This window comes from Dysidea avara, chromosome 7, assembly GCF_963678975.1.
Source record: "Dysidea avara chromosome 7, odDysAvar1.4, whole genome shotgun sequence".
NCBI lineage: Eukaryota > Metazoa > Porifera > Demospongiae > Dictyoceratida > Dysideidae > Dysidea > Dysidea avara.
Window position 1 is genome coordinate 3145998 of NC_089278.1, and position 12099 is coordinate 3158096.

The 12099-nt window shown below is 40.8% G+C and overlaps 3 protein-coding genes across 7 annotated transcripts; 1 reads left to right on the plus strand and 2 right to left on the minus strand.

Moving 5' to 3' along the window:
- Positions 1 to 188: 188 nt before the first annotated feature.
- LOC136261693 (uncharacterized) lies at positions 189 to 2971 on the plus strand. The gene is made up of 5 exons (XM_066055741.1): positions 189 to 546; positions 1527 to 2095; positions 2147 to 2290; positions 2336 to 2534; positions 2580 to 2971. The coding sequence occupies exons 1-5, from the start codon at positions 387 to 389 to the stop codon at positions 2882 to 2884; spliced, it is 1377 nt and encodes a 458-aa protein (XP_065911813.1). The 5' UTR covers positions 189 to 386; the 3' UTR covers positions 2885 to 2971.
- Positions 2972 to 3717: 746 nt separating this feature from the next.
- Positions 3718 to 5589, minus strand: LOC136261696 (uncharacterized). 4 transcript variants are annotated; one of them, XM_066055747.1, is made up of 8 exons: positions 5478 to 5589; positions 5335 to 5432; positions 5067 to 5284; positions 4248 to 4786; positions 4152 to 4197; positions 4077 to 4100; positions 3891 to 3987; positions 3718 to 3835 (listed from the first exon to the last, which is right to left on the minus strand). In XM_066055747.1, the coding sequence occupies exons 1-8, from the start codon at positions 5529 to 5531 to the stop codon at positions 3829 to 3831; spliced, it is 1083 nt and encodes a 360-aa protein (XP_065911819.1). In that variant the 5' UTR covers positions 5532 to 5589; the 3' UTR covers positions 3718 to 3828. The 4 variants fall into 4 exon arrangements, with proteins under 4 accessions (XP_065911819.1, XP_065911818.1, XP_065911817.1 ...); XM_066055746.1 differs by having other exon boundaries at positions 4029 to 4100; XM_066055745.1 differs by having other exon boundaries at positions 3718 to 3987.
- On the minus strand, positions 5548 to 12068 carry LOC136261683 (GON-4-like protein). 2 transcript variants are annotated; one of them, XM_066055730.1, is made up of 27 exons: positions 11874 to 12068; positions 11658 to 11741; positions 10282 to 10347; positions 10209 to 10238; positions 10089 to 10157; positions 9397 to 9525; positions 9285 to 9351; positions 9033 to 9131; positions 8786 to 8905; positions 8689 to 8729; positions 8506 to 8631; positions 8359 to 8445; positions 8008 to 8134; positions 7846 to 7950; positions 7392 to 7461; positions 7259 to 7343; positions 7152 to 7208; positions 7025 to 7099; positions 6779 to 6955; positions 6676 to 6726; positions 6398 to 6478; positions 6249 to 6344; positions 6146 to 6199; positions 6015 to 6092; positions 5879 to 5970; positions 5778 to 5829; positions 5548 to 5730 (listed from the first exon to the last, which is right to left on the minus strand). In XM_066055730.1, the coding sequence occupies exons 1-27, from the start codon at positions 11976 to 11978 to the stop codon at positions 5608 to 5610; spliced, it is 2346 nt and encodes a 781-aa protein (XP_065911802.1). In that variant the 5' UTR covers positions 11979 to 12068; the 3' UTR covers positions 5548 to 5607. The 2 variants fall into 2 exon arrangements, with proteins under 2 accessions (XP_065911802.1, XP_065911801.1); XM_066055729.1 differs by having other exon boundaries at positions 6246 to 6344.
- Positions 12069 to 12099: the final 31 nt, after the last annotated feature.

Here is a 12099-nt window from a genome sequence, read left to right on the forward strand (position 1 = left end):
TGACTGTACTATTAGAGTTGTTTACTACTCTACCGATGTAAGATTAGAAACTTCTGGAGGGGGCACACTTGCACGTAAGCATGTAGTTGTACAGAGGCCAAAGGTGGGCTTGACTGGGGCTGTACAGTGTACACTGCTCTAATACCGGTATCTATGACCTACAACCTGAAGTGTAATTAAGCACCTGCGCTTAACATATACATAGTTGTCAAACCGTTGCAAACTGGGTGCGATACAAGCTTATAGTTACGCTCCCCTATGGTAGCAGTGAATACTGTTCCAGTCCCGTGAAAGACAGACAAAGAAGCACTATCAATGCAGTGATTTACACTTTGAAAATGAAATAATAAAGGTCAATAGCAATGCGTAAAGGTGGATGCTGAAAAATGGCAACGGAGATATCCACCTCTGATCTTATAAGTGATGTTACCACCTCGAATACTAATAAACTGAAAGTTTCTCCAAGAGACAGCAATTTGGAAGACGATAGTGGTATAGGACGATCACAAAGTATGAACCCGAGTGATGTCTACTCGGAAGATCCTGGTATGAGTTGCTCAGTTAATTTGTCGTAAATTTATCACGTGGTCTCATGGGTGATCTGTTATGTCTTGGTTAATGTTTCCATACATGTATAATGTACAAACCATAGCTAGAGAATGAGTGCACATGATGATGTAAATATAAGCCAGGAACAAGGGGGTGACACACAGGCACTCACTGTAGGTAGATCTGCGACTGCAGTCAAAATCTTGACCAGCCAAAATTTTGCTTTGACCTGTGACTAAGAGCCTTTTTCGATCTCTGACCAGTGATTTAGTGATGATATTTCAGTACTTTTTCGATTGTGGGTTACCGTTGACTTGGCATGATTTTGGTGGCCTTGACCTTAGACTTTGACCGCGGTCGCAGATCTACCTATGGTGAGTGCCTGTGTGTCACCTTGAGGAAGGATCAAAGCACATTGTCACCATTCACATAGTATAGTCTAGACCTTCTTTGTCATATATGAGCAAATTTTCATAAAATTTCATTGTTTGACAAGTGATCCTACTATTTATTGAAACTGTAGTTTCCCATCCTATAGTGTGCTTGGTCCTTATCCTGGAGGCTTATAAAATCTCGATCCTGAAGGGATCTCTAGGCCATGAAACTGGTAGCTAGCAGCCACCAGAACCATTCTTTTTTTCATTGTGCTATTTAGCAATGCAGCAGCACAGAAGTGTTTTTAGAAAAAAATATATTATAATGACAATAATGGTGGGTTATGGGTGGACTACAGTCTCATTTGAAGTGGCCTATCATTGATGATGAACTGTGAATCAGCTTTTTATTCCAAATGTATTGTTATACCAAATGTATTGTTGTACCAAATGTATTGTTATACCAAATGTATTGTTATACCAGCATGCATATGGAAGCAAATTAGTTTGTCCTACCATCCATGGACCATTATGGCCCATCTTTGCAGCTGCAAATTCAATCTGGGACAACCAATTATACAAATCTTCTCATTTTAATTTTAGATTTACCTATCCAGTATATTGACACCCTTAAGATATCTTGTGGTCCAGAAGGTTGCCAACACAGCTGGGATGATCATGGATTTAGTATCAATATACCAAGTGGTGCTGTACAGCAAGGAACTGAAGCCTCTATCACGTTTGGTGTCAGCATCTCAGGAAGATTTGCTCTCCCTCAAAACATGACATTGGTGTCTGCAGTATTTTGTGTGGATGCATATCCCAAATGTTTTGAAAAGGATGTGGAAATAAAAATTCCTCATAGTTTGGAGTTGTCAGAAGAATTGTCTGAACATGTTTCATTTGTCCGAGCTTCTTTCAACACATCTTGCTTTGATTTTAAGAAATTTCCGGGTGGTATTTTCAAACCAGGGCTAGAATATGGTGTGTTATCTACAAAAAGTTTCTCTTTTTTTGCAGTTGCTGTAGATAAACTGGGTACTGGCTTACAGAGCATTGTTGCTCCCATTATCAGAGCAGCAACTGTACATGTTTGTATACCAGAAAACCGAAGTGTTCCAGTGTGGCAACTGTATGTCTACGTGTCCCTGAGAAGCCGCAGTATGCGCAAGGTAAACAATGCATGAACTGTTGTTGTTTATGTATTTGTGTTGATAAAATAGCATATCAAAGAATGCAATAGCGATAGACTACCTGGGGAAGTCATGATGGAGGCATTAAAGATACGATACTCTCGTACTCTTTCTGTTCGTTTCACAGACACTACTAACAGTGGGTGGAGCATTTCTGAACGTACTCCAAATCAGGTATACAAAGTAATTGAAATATTAAAGTATTAATAATATCAACAGATTTTGTGGGAAGACGTGGTTGACTACTCACGTAGTCCAGAATATCCTCCCTACATAGCCCTGGAAATGAAGAACTCAACAGGGAGTAACACAAGCTTTCCTGGTTGTAAGTTAAGTGTAGTAGATGATGCCGGCAAGGAACTTACATTCTGTCAACTACCAAGCAACACAACAACTGATCATCTTGAGTCTCACCAAGGTAGTGTGTAAACTGTCATACAATATTGGATGTATCTGTTATTAGGTGGAGGTTTAACCATGGAGGTATTGGTAACTAAAGTGGTCCCCAGACTGGCCAGTCATTGGGAACAGATCGGCTATGCTCTGGACCTGGACAAACGTGGTGACATAGTGACCATCATCAAACAAGATTATCCTCGTTCTGTTGAACACTGTTGCCAAGAACTGTTCCACAGATGGTTAAGCAGTCCTGGTGGCAAATCACCAAAAACATGGGATACACTTTTGAAGATAATGTCAAATATTCCAGAGCTCACTGCTGTTAAAGAAGAACTGCAGAAAGAACTGCAAAATAACAGTAGCCAGTAGTTAATATTATTAAAGCCTGTACATACATTTAATGTGTACCTTATTATTGTGTAGCAGATGTGGTAATAGAAAAAATATTGCTGTTAATTGGTGACATGACAACCGCTAATTTCACACTAGCTCTAACACAGATAAGATGGTTTTACACTTATCCAAAGAACAAGAGCTTTTTGTCAGGAAGCTAATAGTACAGGATCCATGCCAGGTGGATGGGTTGGCAACAGTGTTATGGGACAGTATTAGTTACACAGGATTGAATGATGCTAGCAACTCATTTGGAATACACTTCACCAAGGGACCAAAGGCAGAAGTTATATTGTGGGAGAAAGATAGTTCCATTAAGCTGCCCAGGCAGGCTTTCCTTGAGGTATTAGAGTTAACAGCAAATTATACTTTAATGGATGCTGTTAGCAAGAACAAGGATGTCAGTAAACTTAGGAGAGCACTAAAACACCTTAGAGAAGAAATTTCTCGTCTCAAAAGCTTTGGTGACTCATTGCAGTATTGTTTTGCAACAGAGAACTCCTTTGAAAATGCTGACGAGTCTATAAAAGCTATAGAAGGCTCACGATTTGCCTGGCTGGAAGGACTAAAAGATGTTTCCGAAGACCATCGTGCTAGCACAAGAAAACCTGAAATGCCAACCAAGCCACAGCCACTACGAGGAGTGGAGGGTGCCCTGGTGGGTAGGACACCATATCAAACTGGCAAAAATGGTCTATTCTCTACCACTATAAGGTCAAAATTGAAAGCAATCAACATTTTCCGTACTATCCTTGGTAAGGAAGACTGCACAGAAGAAGAAGTAACACCACCAGAACAATGAACATATGTAAAAAGAGCAATAAAAATTTCATTGTAAAAAACTGCATTAATATGTAATAATTATGCTCATGTGGTGTACTTGTGATGTTACTCCGTCCAGAGCTCTTCATTATCAAGTATCAGTGACTGTGAGGAAGTATTAGCTAATTCAAGTTCTTTTTTAGAAATTGCACTGGTGTACTTTTTTTTCGACTTCTTTTCTGGAATCGCACTCAATGCCTTGTCCAGTTTTCTCTTAGCCTTCAGTTTTTTGGTGGTGGTAGCTTGAGACTCTACAACTACAAAGACAACATATCAGTGATCAATAGTAATTCCATACCATCGGTAGCAAGCTGAAATTTCTGCACTGATGTTTTGTCAGTCTTACCTGTTGCTTCATCACTGTCGCTAACTGAGATAAAGTAATGAGTTAAGATGGCGGTTAGGTTGAACACTGGCTTACTTTTCGTCTTGTCACTTGGAACAGCTTCAGATGTACTCGTAATATTCTGAAGTAGCAGATGCAGCAACAGCCAATACTAACACACATATGCATTACCTGCCCTTGTGTCTGCTTCTTACTACTTTTCTTTTTAGGTATAACCTTAAGCTGCTTTGTGTTAACTTTAGGTGGCTTCCCTTCACTTCTTCCCTTCTTAGTTGTTGGAGTTACATCAAAATCACTGTCACTACTAGTTAAATCACTATCAGTGTTAACAACTGGAATTGTTTTTTTCTTGCTGGAATTAGCTGATGGCAAAGTGTCAGCCTTTTTGGCAGTATCGTTGATAGTCACAGGTGCACTTTCGTTAGATTTTGTTTGTGCAGTAACAACTGCTGCTAAAGTATCAGCTGCCTTTACCTGAGTACTGTGCTTAGCCTTGTCCTTAGTTGATTCTGTATTTAATGTAACTAATGAGCTACCCTCCAAAGGTTCTGGAATTAGGTTGACAGAACAGTCAGTTTCTGAGGCATCACTTTCCTCTTCATCTTTTCTCACAATTGTAGTGGTTTCTTTCACTTTACTTGTCTTTGAAACTGACCCAATACTCAGATGTGTAAAGGGACTCTTCACTACAGGTGAGCCAATCTGAACAGCTAAAGTTAAAAAAATGAAAACCCTCTGAAAAGGAGCTCAGACCACCTACAACTGATTGTCTACACATATACAAGGAGGTATAACTCCAATAGCAACTGTACAATTGTCAAAGTCAACCAACAAGGCCAATATATTTTTTAATGAATTTCTAAGGCCAGTTAAAGTTGTTTCAGCAAGTTGTACACACAAAAACACAGCAAGAAAAATTGATCTTGACTATTGTACAATAAAGTGGCTATTGGAGGAGTGACAACGTCCCCTTGCATATGTTTAATATACCTGTGCTGATATTACTAGAGGCTGGAACACTAGATCGACTGGATTGTGGAGTTACTGGGCAGGAAGGTGTCGACCACTGGGCTGAGTATTTATCTAGTAGTTGTGACTTAGTTAGTGCGAACAAGGTGTCCACGTGATCGAATACAAGTCCTACTTGATAATCATCAGATACCAAATAACCACGTCCATCTTGTATGTGTGTAGCCTCGCCTTCTTGACTATGTAACAAGATGGAATTTTTCTCAGCAAAGAGAGAACTGAAACTCACGATTCACTTCGATTTTCTAGCGCACCGGTAAGTCCCGCGTACACACGTGTAATTTCTTCTTTCAGATCCGCTATGGTACTTAATGGAGATACTGCGACCTGTGTATAAGCCTATTACAGTAACCATCAGCTGAACATGCTCACCAGAAATCTTGTGTCGCAGAATGTTACCCCTAAACGAAGCGGCTTGAAGTCCATACCCAGACACGTGGTCTGCAATTCAAACTTAATACCACAAGTGAAATTTTTGTGTGTGCACACGTGATCCTGTTAGCTATCTAACTACATCGTCATTTCTTTTCCGTTTCTTGCCCCTAGGCGCCTTCACTGCACGTGAATCGCAACTCCTTGATTTTCTTTTACCATCAGTAATAGCCATATCCTCAAACTGATCCAGCTGTGGTAAAATAATAGGGTGTGGTTTACACTTGAAGAACTGCTCACTTTATCATTACTGCCGCTCAGTAGGTTAACCTCTTCATACGTATCAGCCTCCCTGTATTGTAAGATATATTATTTAGTAAAACATCACACTGTTATTGTACGTTGGTGGGGGACAGATGCGTAGCAGAAAGCAGTGGAGATCTCTTGTGAGGTCTTGATGTTCCTTGAGCAGTGACAATGCTTGTTGTCTTAACTACAGAACACATTTTTACTACAATAGTATGTATACTATATTACCTGGTCCAGTGGAAGGTCTGGTTGGTCTAATGTAGCTAGCATATCATCAAATTTCTGTGGACAAGTCTTGAAACGTTCCTGCAATGTCAAAGTGTAAACTGCTATCAATCTCTTTAGTCTCAATAACCTACCTGCAATCTGGATAGAAACTGCTTGGCATGGCTGACTTCAATCTTTTGTGACAACTGTACAAAGGATATTATAAATATAAGACATCACCATCCTACTCACTACGTTAGCCTTTATTGCCTCAGAACATTCCAAGTAGTCACTAAATATCTTCAATAGCTGTGGCCAAGGAGCAAGGATTTCTGATACCTTACCATATGTCTAATAGATATAATGTATAAGCAACACAATACATTGCATGGTAGACTGGTCACCTCTGACTGACTGAGCTTGCACCTCTCCGCATCCAATAATACCTTCAGTAACTCTTCGTATACTGTCCCACCAACTGCCGACTAACAAGAATTAACATTGACTAAAATACAAATTTAGGAGGTGAGGCATGTACACCTGCATGCTATGAACAGTTGTGACTGCTTCATTAAAGTATTTTGATCTAAAGGGGGCTTTCTTATCTGGGGAATTACTAACAATAAGCACCAGTGCTTCTATTTGAGGACATTGTACCCAGTTGTAAGACATCCCTACTCACCTTAATCTCCATGAGATAGCAATAAGAGAACCTGGCTGTGTAGTCTGATACCTGTGATGTCATATTGCATCATCAAGTGAAGGGGTGGTGCTAGTGCACACACCTCCAGTCCTGCACTTGCCAACACATCAGTCATTTGCTGATCATGTGGAAATCGTGATGATGACTTAGGCACAACTCGCTGTTGACTCTTCTTTCCACTAACACTAGCAGGAGATGATACCCCTGTGGAGCTACCACCATTACTGGACTTCTCTCCTGCCTTCCTCTGCTGGTATGCCTAGTACACAACAGCACATGATAGGCTATATTTCTGCCACACCCCCATGGCTGGTGCAGCCACACTTACCATGACCCAGTTAGGAAGCTGTACAGGTGGCTCTTCCTTAAATGGTATTTTCACTTCCTTAGTTTTACAAAAATGCTGCAAAGACAACTCTAACAATACAGATGGATATGGCCACAACTACTATTACCTTCACAACATTGTCTGCAGTACGAGATGATCGTAAATTCTTAGCATGAATTTGTAGCTACAATGGTGGCTTATGACAGGGAGCACAGTACTATCTCTTAAGCTCACCTGCTTGGAAGTCTTTGTTGGTAGAAGGTTAACAGTGATCTTGTCCCAGGCATTCTCATAGTGGTCCAGCCCAAGGACTAGTAAACTGGGAACCACAAATCAAAAATGACACCCAACAATATTAGAAGCTTACTTGTCTTCAGCTGCAGTGAACTTCACTCTATTCTGTGCTGCAGACTCAGTGGAATTGCTTGACAATGGAGCTACATTGTTCAATAAACATATTAGTTTTGCCAAGAAACAATAACAACAGTTAAGATATTGCTGTTATGCTAACTCGTGCATGTTTTAACATGGAGTGTAGACACTTAAGGTGAGCATATGAACAATATCTAACTGTACACTTCAACAATACATTCTATTACTAACTAAACAGCAGGACAAGATAGCAAGACCTTTCAAACATGTATAACAATAAAGATGATGCAAGGTTAGTGCCACAACCAAACAATAACTTCATTCACACTAATGTAATAACTTGTAATAATAAGGCATATTAGGGTATATAATTACTATCATTAAGTGTATGTTCTATTAGAGTATATTGTCTACACCAGCTACACACAGTATACAAATCACATTCTCACCAAATCCAGTGGTGGGAAGCAACTGGGGAAAGTCCCAGAACAGCTCATAGTTCATAATAATATTGATGACGGGCTCAGGGATAATATGGCGGTTACAATCCACCCCTGGAGTTAACAATGACCATATTATGATACACAACAAGTAAACAAACAAACACATACAGGGGTGGTCAACACTGTCATTGCTTGGGTCCAACTGTGCAATCAGTTCCTTTCCATCCTCCAGGTGAGGAATGGCCCAGGAAGGGATGGCACCATCAGGAGCATCACTTTGATCAATAATCTCATTCTGTGTAGTAACAACAATAATAATGGCCTCTCTATTGTGGCCTGTTTGTGTTCATCGGAGTCAATAATATTATGAAGAGTCACTCTTGAATATATCTTTACTAACAATCTGCACAATCATGCTCCTGCCTAAATTCCCATGAATGGGGAATGTCACAACTTGTTTGTTCTGACTCAACATATGAGCTACAGCTCAGGTGAACACAAACTGACTACTACAGGTACCATGGCCTTGCTGCACAGCTGGGCTATGAACATCAGTGAAGGCTCGTATCGAGACAAAAGAAATGTTTGCAAGAGTAGCTGAAAATGCTAAGAGCATGCACAAAACAGATAAGCACATGAAAATCGCCATCAGGGAAATTCCCTCACTTGTTGCAATTGCTTACATACAGTGGTAGATTGTTCTTGTGTTAGTTGACATGATATCATGGGGACAGTCCCCTGTTGTGTGACCTCAACTGAATTTGTTGGCATCAACAAATCATCATCTTCACACTGCACGGAGCATCACATGGTCTTGTGCAGTCTAACAACACAGAAGGGATCACTCACAGTTTTAAGAAGTTCTTCCATTAAACCATCAACTTCCTTCTCTACAGCACAGTCCGGTACACAATGTATTAAGAATCACTATTACATGATGACTCACGAGATATATGGACGGCTCGATCATTACGCAACTCCTCATAGTCTTCATCAGAGTGAAGGTCAGCGTAGACATTGTACTCGGCATCATCTTCCTCTTCTGGGACAACTACTGTCGTCTGGTCTGAAAAGTGAACAAGACATGCATGAGGGCAAGTAATATTGAAAGCACTAAGAAAAGAACAACTTTGTGCTACATGCTCATTTAGATATGTCAAACTTTCAATGTTTACAGCAATATAGATGCTCACCACTGCAAAACAGCTCTTGAAGCCACCTCTGCCATTCCTGGTCATCTCCATCACACAGTGTTGACGTTGTAGGCATGACCTCAGGAATCTGTAGAGCAGCTGAACAATGAGTCAGCAATGAATGGTGACAGCATTGGAATATCTACTGTATACAGAACTTTTAAGTTCCACCTAAAACTTTCTAATAAAACATTCACTAACAAATTAGCAAATTTAATAAAACCCTCTAATAGAACATTCATTAGTAGCTACCTTCCAGTAGTGACAGTGGAGTGTCCTTAAGAGGTAACTTAGAGCGAGTCCTGTTAGCTATCAGAGCCTGCAAAGGGAGATAAACTTCTTCTCCCCCCTGCATCTCAATTACCTCATTGGTCATTGCTTGGTCTTCAATGGCAGCAGTTGGAGTGGAGACCATAACTGGAGTACCATGAATGTCTGACTCGTTGTCTGTCATTGGATAGTCTGCATTACTGCAAAATGAAGTCTGTTCATCCTAAAAGTGAAGGATGTTATAAACCTGTGTTACTAAGTGTGTGTATGTGTGGTGTGTGTTTGTGTTTTTTAACACCATGTTGGTCAGCACCTCAATGAGGTGACCCATGGGCAACGGCTTTTAGCCAGCTAAACTGACAACGATCACAAGGTTGGGTTACTGTGTGCCAAGTCCAGGATACCACCTGATAGTATCATTTGGTACACACCAATCTGGTGCCCCTGTGGAGGTTTTGCAAGCCTCCAGGGGAAACTTACGTCTGCACTTAGGACAGTTGGTGGACACTGTCATAATGCCAGGGCACATGCTGCTGCTGGAGTTCAATGGGTCCTCTGGTTTCCGTGCAGCTGCGCCATGACCATTGCCAGTAAACCGTGGTGGCTTGAGTGTCCACTTTTGCTGCTGTCTGTCCCTTGAAGGCCACATGACCCAAAGGGTAGCAGAGAAGGAAGGTGTGTGTGTGTGTGTGTGTGTGTGTGTGTGTGTGTGTGTGTGTGTGTGTGTGTGTGTGTGTGTGTGTGTGTGTGTGTGTGTGTGTGTGTGCGTGTGCATGTGTGTCACACCTGCCCAGGCTGGTACTCCTCATCATCTGATGAATCCGAAGATGGAAAATCTACATCTTTAAATGTTGCCTATCACATCAGCCACAACCACCACAGTAAAGTATGTTGTCAGCAAATTACCTTTTCTCTGCTTGACATTTCAGCACTATCCTATTGAAGTAAACAATGACAATTCTCTTGCAAATGCACATACCTTAACACCAATGTCTACATCTGCTGACTTAGTGAACTGTCTCACTCGAGATCTTGTCATGATTGGCTACAAAGGAATTGACATGCAGTAACAAACCAGTAGGGATCACCAGAGAAACTGTTCGCAAAAGCAGCTGAATAACACTAGACATGATACTACATTGGTTCAGGATGAACAAGACCTGAATACCAAAGAAAATAATACACCTATCAATGTAATGCCCGAGTACCACAGATACAGGTTAAGGGTGGGTGAAGGTCGGGGATGGTGGGAGAATTGATTGCTAAATTTTCCTGAGGTTGTCTTTACCAAAGACATTCACCAATGCAGAAGTGTGTACCTTTAGAAGCATTTCTAGCTACCACATTAGTACTAGGGTCAACTTGAACTGATTCACAACCTGAATCTATAGACCCGGGCCACTCGACTGTACAAATCCCTCCTATAGCCCCACTATCCCCGGGGTATGCTAGTTGAGCTTTTGTCAGGGTTTGTATTGCCAACCCGATGGGGAATAGTAATTTTCAGCGATAAAACCCCCACCTCAGCCTGTATCTGTGGTAGTCGGGGGGGTTACATCGATAGGTGCATAATTGCCAGCTATGCATTATTTGGAGTGAAGTGCAAAAATACAGTAGAATCTCTCTATAAGGCCAAAAATTGTAAATGCCTTGTTTCCCGTCCTAGTCAGGCAAAAAATACCATGCGGGCGGGCAGCTATTATTTATCATATTGCTGAAATCTATTATTTAATATCAAGGATATTAAAGGGAGCCCATTAACTCCAAATTGCTTTTTTCTTTTAAATCCAGGAGAGCTAGATTCAAGGTTAGTTGTAATTTGAAAGGTTAGATTTGAAGTGTTGCAGTGTTTCCTGAGCAGCCAGAAAGGCATTTACGTATAGAGCTGCTGGGTTTGCCATGCTTGTGGTGACACGTGCTAGCTAGTACTGTACTTACTAACCTGATTCTGTACCATCAACTTCAACAGTACAAATTTTTTGAATGTTTTACACATTAATAACAGAATGAGAATGGGACTCGTGTTGATGCGCATCTCAAGTTTACCAATGGCTACTTGAAGGATTCACTGCTAGTATTAGGCCATGCACTAAATAACATCAGAAACTCACATCATAGTCCACCTATTCAATAAGCTAGTCTTCATCCCAATGACATGACCACACAACTGAACTCCCTGTCAGTATTAATATTCAGGTCACGTGACTATCAAATGCAATAATAAATTTGCATGTGGCTCTAAAATTACCATGCGGGCGGGTGACAGAAAACAAGGAATCTACAATCTGGAATAATGGGCACTTTGGGATTTCCTGCTGCTTATGATCTAGTTGCTTCGCAGACTATAATGCTCACCTTTTCAACCTCACCATGATCACTGCTATCTTCTTCCACCAACTTTTTTGCCATTGACACCACAGCATCATCTTTCAGAATATGCTAAACCACGTTCAAAAAATCATAGGTGTGTGTCACGTGTGTATGTGTGTGTGGTGTGCACATATACACACTGTACTTATACGAACAACAAATTTCACACATACACGAAGTATTTACTATGAGCCACCTTACGTGTAAAATACTCTTAACGTTAATCACGGACAGGTTATTACTGGCAGCCTTCTTCTCCAACGCAACATCAATATCAAGTACATCAGTCTGTAGTTCATCAGTCATTACTCGTGATAGTTCCCACCGACGGTTCCCACACTTGAGCGAAATGCGCGAAAAATTGAAAGGTGGGTGTCAATAATTCGAATTGTTTACATGACGCAACCTTTTTTTGAAACTTGTGCAT